General features: G+C 38.2%; 1 protein-coding gene across 1 annotated transcript; it reads left to right on the top strand.

Annotated features, from left to right (window-relative positions):
* Window positions 1-2,728: 2,728 nt before the first annotated feature.
* LOC108788750 (olfactory receptor 4E2-like) lies at window positions 2,729-7,643 on the top strand. The gene is made up of 2 exons (XM_018558604.1): window positions 2,729-3,646; window positions 7,623-7,643. The coding sequence occupies exons 1-2, from the start codon at window positions 2,729-2,731 to the stop codon at window positions 7,641-7,643; spliced, it is 939 nt and encodes a 312-aa protein (XP_018414106.1).
* Window positions 7,644-7,870: the final 227 nt, after the last annotated feature.

Raw genomic sequence — 7,870 nt, 5'->3', positions numbered from 1 at the left:
GCGAACGAGCACATATAGGCGATCGGCGGGCTATGGACCCGCTGATCTCCTATATGTGAAACACCCGGTAACGGGTGTGTGCATTGATCGGGTCTTTTCTGCCCGTGCGTGCCCGCTAGGGGGCGCGCGCGCGAGCAGAAAAAAATTGCCGTCTGGAGACGGCAACCCGCAGATGCTGCAGTGCCGTCCGTCCGTTTTTTTACTACGGGCGGACGGCAAGAGGTTAAACAAATTCCTAAACTCATCTCCAGAGTCTCTGTTGTTATCTGAGAGACAGAATTACTCCACTCTACCTGCTGCTACAGAGGTAAGTGAGAACTTGTTTTAAAGCTTTTTACTGCTTGTTAAAGCGTATCTAAACCCAAAAACAAAAGTGTAATGTATATCAGACTTCCTGTTAGATGTGGTGGCTCCATTAGTTTTCCCTTTTTATGCTTTTTTTCTTTTCATTTTCAGCTGGTGATTCTGCCAGTAACACACTTCATGTTCTAGGTTGACAATACTTACTCATTTTACTGCAGCATTGTCACCTTGGGCTGCTCTCCTGGCTTGGATTACAAATACCTCCTCCTTTCCTAATCTACATTCCATAGAGACTAATAACATTGTTTGAGATTTCTGTTCAGTGTACACTTTGTGTCTTGTGAAGACATTGCAAGGTAAAAACCTCTCAAAATGGATAAGATTTTACCCAAAAAGTCCCCCCTTTTAAAATCTGTACATCTGGAAATTAGTCTGTTATACTGAGTAGGTAGTTGCAGTAACTATGTACTCTAAGAAAGAAGAATTTGGGACTAGGACTGGGATTCCCTGGACAAAAAAAAAGGGGTACATAAGTAGAAATGAAAAAGAGGAGAGAGCAGCAGGGGCGTCCCGAGGCTGGGTGACACCCGGAGCGGTAACCGAGTGTCACCCCGCCGGGACGTCACTGCGCATGCGCGTGACGTCATCGTGCACGGGCGGCAGTATTCTGATACCTGCCGGTGGCCATCTTGGTGATGGACGCCGGCAGAGAGAGGAGGGGACAGTCACCCGGCGGGATAAGGTATGCCGCCGGGTCCCCTCCTCTCTCCTGATACTGTCGGGCGTTCGGTCCATGACCGAGCGCCCGACTTTGCAGAGGGGGGTGAGACCAAAATGACTGTGAGTCATTTTGGTGTCACCCCTCCAATGGTGGCACCCGGGTGCGGGCCGCACCCCCCTTGTGACGCCACTGGAGAGAAGGAGAGTGGGGGGCACTCATTCAGGAAAAATTGAGTCTTCCTAGTTTCTTGGGAAACACGTTGAGTCGAGAGAATTATATTATTAGAAATTGTGGTTTAAAGTGGGATTGAAAACTCTCAACCTCATGAAGTGTTAGCTGCTGCCTCATAGGTGAGAACATAGTGTACCCTCAGTACAGGGCATCCTGCCAAGAAATGTTTATGTACAGATTGTGGCCTGGAAGGGGTAAAGGTTTTGTAAGTAATTCATTCTTTTCCAGTAAAAGTATGGTTGACTTAGACCTTGGCAAGGAATGGTCTACACTTCTTTTGCCAATGGCAAAGTGAAAGAACCTATATTAATTTGTTATGTATAAATTCAGTATGTAAAAAGAAAATTAATGAAATTAATGTAATTATCAATTATCTACATCATTTGACCTTTATATTCAGTCAGCACTAAAACCAAGTAAAATAATGTAAAATATCGGTCGTACAAGTGTTCTATATTTACAAAATAACATCTGTTTATTTTCATTAAAATAATTGGTATAGCTAATTCATTAAAATCACATGATGTATTTCTTACAGCAGATATTCCAAGGGAATTTCCTACCCAGAATATAGCACAAGAGATTATATAAATACGAGATCAGGTAAATATGCCACCAGTTTTCATCTCACTGATCTGTATGTCTCTTCATAGCGTACAAAGTGCTGTTGTATTACACCTGTATAATACAGTATATGTTTCTTTATTGTCGCATGCATTAATAACTAGACAGGTTTTCTAATCTTGAAAAAAATTACTATTCTAATTTTCTAAGTAAAAGAAAATGAGCTATTAATGTGTTTAAAGGAAAACAATATTTCTAAATGTACTGTGAATATATTACACATAAAGGGTACATTACATACAGTCAAACAATACTCTACAAAAAAAGTAGTGATATTTAGTGGTGTTGACTTTATAATAACAGAGAGTTCACAAACCTTATTGTAAACTTCAAATACCATTTCATGTGTGAAAAATGTAAAAAACTATGAACTTCCCTTGCACATGATTGGACGATTGAAGTGAACATAGGACTAATTGAACACTCTACTCCTTAAAGTAAATCAGCTCCACATAAGTGTTATACATTGATTTTTAGGTACATTTTAAAATACAGTATATACAGGCAAATATGATTACCAAACTGCAGCTATCCATAACAAACAATAACATTTCACATTACTATACACTACTCAGAGAACAAAGAAGTCTAGTTGTTTGCTCATCACAGTTTGCTGATTTCTTTATTAATTATAGTAATTATATTTGGTGAAGTGTAAATGTTCCTATATTTATTGGAATTGATTCCCAAATATGTTATGTTACATAAATGTTGAAAAAAATTATGTTGAGGGACATAATTTTCTCCTATACATTTAACAATTATATGTTTTCTAATGAATTTCTGATTCTGTTCTTGTTCCTTTATTGACTTATTTATTGTTCATCAATTCCATTAGCTTGAGAGAATATGAGTCTTCGAAATCAAAGTTTGGTAACAGAGTTCACACTTAGTGGTTTTTCCTATTCACATAAATTTCAAGTAATTTTCAGTGCCTTATTTCTGGCCCTGTATGTAATGACTTTATCAGGGAACCTTCTCATTATCACAGCGGTCCATGTTGATCCACGTCTGTGTTCACCTATGTATTTTTTTCTCTGCAACTTGTCTTTTTTGGACATGTGTTACTTATCTGTCACCATCCCAAAGATGCTGGTAAATGTCCTATCAGATCAAAATACTATCTTGTTTAACCACTGCATATCACAGCTATTCTTCCTTCATTTATTTGGTGGCACAGAATGCTTCCTTCTGACCGTCATGGCATATGACCGTTATGTAGCTATGTGTAATCCACTCAGATATCACATTGTCATGAATTCCAAATTTTGCTGTTGGCTGGTGGCATTTACTTGGCTGGCAGGTTTCTTGCATTCTTTCACTCAAGCTTTTCTCACCTACCAGCTGCCATTCTGTGGTCCAAACAAGATTAACCACTTCTTCTGTGATGTCCACCCACTAGCTGTACTGGCCTGTTCTGACACCTTCTTTATTGATATATTTATTATAGCCAACAGTGGGATGATTTCACTCAGCTGCTTTGTGGTGCTCTTGTTCTCCTACCTTGTAATTATAACCACAATCTTAAAGATTAATTCATCAGAAGGGAGACGTAAAGCGTTCTCTACATGTGCTGCCCATCTCTTGGTTGTTATATTTTTCTTTGGACCGTGTGTATTCATCTATTTGAGGCCACCAGTGAACTATGCAACAGACAAAATGGTGTCTGTACTGTATACAGTAGTGACGCCTCTACTAAATCCTATTATCTACACACTAAGAAACCAGGAGGTCAAAAATGCTATCAGGGAATCTTTTAGAAACAAAGTTTTCCCACAATATCCAAAGCAAACAGACATTATATTTGCCACAAATCACTGAAAAAAGGAAACATAAGGGTTTTTTTTATGATTTCTATTAATAATTTGTCTTTATTATAATTACATAAAAACATACAACAAAATTTCCATTTACATTCCACAAATGGTTTATGAAACAATTAAAAAGTTACACAATTAAAAAAAACCTATACACATATTAAAAATAAATAAACCTATAATATAAAAGTGTCTATACATTATTCAAAAATAATCAATTGATCTGAATTATGTAGTGCTTGATTATATATGTAGTGAATGAAAATACATCAACTCATATAGATAGATAAGCCCAACCACTAGAGGGTGCCACATCCCACATTACATAGAAAAACAAAATAGTGGACTTTAAGGTACCCTCATTAGCCATGCCTTCTTAAAAAAAATATAAACTTGATTTACAAACTTGAACACATTAAAATGCTATTTGTGTATGTACGTACGTACGTATGTATGTATGTATGTTCATATTTAAAAAAAAAGTAGCTTTGATGCTAAAGCAACTCTCAATCATTATCCTCCATATCACTCCACTATTACACAAATGTATACTTTACAAGAACCACAGTTTTCAAAATGAGCCTTTTGTTCAAAAGTGGAGATGCAACAGGATAACTTTTCTGCTCAATGCAATTCACCGGTAAACTGCTTCATCAGGAGCTGATGAGACCTTATAGATATAAAGAAAACATATAATAACTATCAAAAAAATATCTATGAACCATTTGAATGTACAAATTGTTACATATAAGCAAATCATAATCAATATCATAAAAGAAAAGGCACCAGAAGCCACATTCAAGGTTGACAAAAATGCACATCTGCTGGTGAGCGTAGAGACTCACATGTAAGAGGTATGCCCCAATGGTAGCTCAATCTATGTCAAAATCAATTATTATTTCCAGCTTGGAAGACTTATTGCAGAGTGTGTCTAAGATAGTTCACAGCAGAATCAAAGCTATAATGAAAATCAATAAAAATCGATAACATAGATTGATATACAGTATTGGTATTAAATATACATTCATTTATAAACATATGTATATGGGAACCAACAGTGGAAACATTATTATTTTCACTGTATTATTACAGGTAGGAATGCCTGGCCCTTATCTAGTTTATCTACATTTAATACTTTCTTAATTTTTTATGGAGGATTGTTACCTATTTATTTAATACTTCCATTTATTAAAGGCTAAGTTCACCTTTTGCAAAAATTAAAGACACACATATTGAATAATATAAAAAATGAATTTCTTTTAATTTTTGCATTCAAGCCTGGAAAGCATTGCAACTGTGATCACTGGATCACGGCTGCAAAGCTCAGGCTTCTGCAGTGTCCTCCCAAACTGAAGCTCCATGCTGAGGCATAGTTTCAGTTTAAATTTTGCACGCAGATGGCAAGCACTCATTGCTTCATAGCACTTCTCTTTCTTAAGGTGCCCATACACCTTACAATTATCTGCAGATTTTCTGTGGTCAGATGGAAAAAGTGCAACAGATTGGCCCAGGTGGAGATTACTCCATCCACACAGTTTAGTGTAGATGGAGGAATCTGTTGCACCTTTTCCATCTGACCACAGAAAATCTGCAGATAATTGTAAGGTGTATGGCCAGCTTTAGCAAGAAGTGCTTCTCATTGGTCAGCACGGTCAGGTGAGGTCAGGTCAGGTTATTGTAATTTTTAAAGTAATTTTTTATATTTTTAAATCTGCAGCTTCCATTAAAATAAAACCTGTTAATCTTGCCATGTAAGTCTATGTTCAGGCATGCTATGTGCTGACAACACTTGTATGGGCTAACAACACTCGCATGGGTTGACAACTTTCAAAGTTTATTAATTGTGCTCCTACATCGTCATTTTGACACATTTTTGACACACATTTTACAAGCATGGCCCATTGCCACAGTAAGAAACCCACCATGGGAAATGCTATGCAGCCATAACTGGAGCACATGCATGCAGACAGTAAGTGGCTGTAAAATACAAAAAAAAACTGTATAAACAGGTATCAATAGAAAAAATTAAATGGCAATCCTTTATGATAGGGTTTACATTTAAGGAGTACATTTACTTTACAGTCCAACTTAAAATTCCCTGCAAAGTGTATTAAAGTTGAGGATGCAGCAAAACAGTGATTTCTAAAATAACCCTGTTGCTATACAAAATAGATCCAGCCCAGAAATACCTATAAAAGATGTCAGGCAATACAAACATTTCTTTCTGCACGAGCCACCAAACACTGCTCCAATCCTGAGATATGCAGAATTTTGAACTGAAGCTGATACTTCTGGGAATCTGTGTCCATCTCTGTGGTCTGCTGCAGCTTTCACTAGTTCCTCCTTTTGACCTAACCCCATTACAGGATACAATAGTGATGTGGACATCAATAGAAGGAAGCAGTGACCATGGAGATCAACACTCTCAAAAGTGTTGGTTTTACTGCAGTTGGTTTTAGTGCAGAATTCAGCCGATTAGGAATTTGACAGCACAGGCAGCAGGAAAAATGAATATGTACTTTCTTTTTTTTTTACAACGGGCGGACGGCAAGCAGTTAAACTACATACAAAGTTGTAAATGGATAGATGATTTGCTAGGCAATTATAGCAGTATGACAGTGGTAAACATGATTAATTGTAATTAATTCGGTCTTTCTTCCTCTACAGAACTGTAGAACATACAGTATACATTATTGTGCTTATTTAATATTCTAAATAACCATGTAAAATGCAATAATCTACACCAACCATTCATGATTAATCATTCATTGAATCTGACTTCAGTAATATGGTTACTAATGATTAGTGCACATTGCACATCTTTTTAGTCTTCTGCACTGTCTGAAAAAATGATCCCAACATTTTCACCTAAGGTAAATCATAACGACCCTCCCCCAAAACTTTCTGACACCTCTTAAACACGTATTTGTTTTTTTTTTTTTTTATAAAGGACACACCCTTAATTACAGAGACCACATAGAAACCATTTGCAAACAATATTGGCTAGATTCTCTGATGGTTTTTCTCACTGGTACTATCACTATGGGGTCTATTCACTAAGCTGCCGTAGACAGCCGAGTGACTAACTGACCCCAAGCGAAGTGAGCCGAACGCTGTTCGGCTATTCACTTCAGCCGTATATTGGCTGAAATCAGCCGTACATCGGGTGGCTTCGGGTCGGCCGAACATGCTCAGCAGAGAGACCTGATGGAGAACTGCAGGTCACCCTCTGCTAAATGACAGCAGCAGTGGGTGGGTGCAATAGCTAGTTTGCTATTGGATATTGCAAATTGAAATAGCCAATAGGAATCTAGCTATGCATTCCTATGGTGATTTCTTTTTTTTGTTTTTTTTTTCTCTTCTGACGGCAGCCAAAACGGATCCGATGTCAGAAGAAAAAAAAAACGAGCAGGGAAAGGTTTACTATGCTCGATCGAGCAGAGTGAACCTTTCTGGGAGAAAGTGTTTCTCTCCCGGGCGGTCGGGAGTCCAGGGGAGGAATGACAGATGGCGTTTCTGGTTACCAGGTAGGCATCTGTCATTACACACTGAGAATATGGAGAGGCCGCTCTCAGTGTGTAATGACAGTGCCCCTGGTTAGCTGGTAACCAGGGACGCTGATCTCTCTGAAAGTGGCCGGAGCCAGCCGTGAGATGACACAAGCTGTCGGCCGGCCAATGGCCAGCTTCGGCTTTCACCTCGACTTCGGGAGCTGTACGGGCTATGGTGAATAGCCCTACAGCAGCCCTTCGGTTCTACTGAACCGAAGGGGTCCTGGGGCCGAAGCTAGCTGAAGGATCCGCCGAAGCTACGGCTAGATCCTTCGGCAGCTTAGTGAATAGACCTGTATATATTTTAGCCTTTTTCTATTTTTCTTGGTGACCTTTGTCCCCTGGAATGAAAGTGTGGTAAATTAAAAATTTTAGTTGTCACTGCAACAGAAATAGGTGGGATCTTTCAGTGGGGACACTTGTTCCACTGACAACTGTTTAGAGTTTTATCTTACTTTAGAGAGTTCTCCTTTTACTTCCCGCTGTGTTTATACGACAGGCAGTAAAGTAAAATCTTACCAACAGAACATACACAGGAAAAAAAACTTTACATGTGTTCAACCAAACCTTACTTTATTAAAATATAAAGGCATACTTTGAATACAAAAATAAATCTACCTTTA

This window comes from Nanorana parkeri, unplaced genomic scaffold (assembly GCF_000935625.1).
Source record: "Nanorana parkeri isolate BGI_ZX_2015 unplaced genomic scaffold, ASM93562v1 scaffold15, whole genome shotgun sequence".
In the NCBI taxonomy this organism is placed as follows: Eukaryota; Metazoa; Chordata; class Amphibia; order Anura; family Dicroglossidae; genus Nanorana; species Nanorana parkeri.
Note: the sequence above shows the minus strand (reverse complement) of the source record. Positions and strands in the feature narration are given on the sequence as shown.

Coding starts and splice junctions, on each gene's coding strand:
- LOC108788750 (XM_018558604.1), top strand. CDS start 2,729: ATGAGTCTTCGAAATCAAAGTTTGGTAACAGAGTTCACACTTAGTGGT. Junction 3,647..7,622: donor GGGAATCTTTTAGAAACAAA/GTTTTCCCACAA, acceptor TAAAAATTTTAG/TTGTCACTGCAACAGAAATA.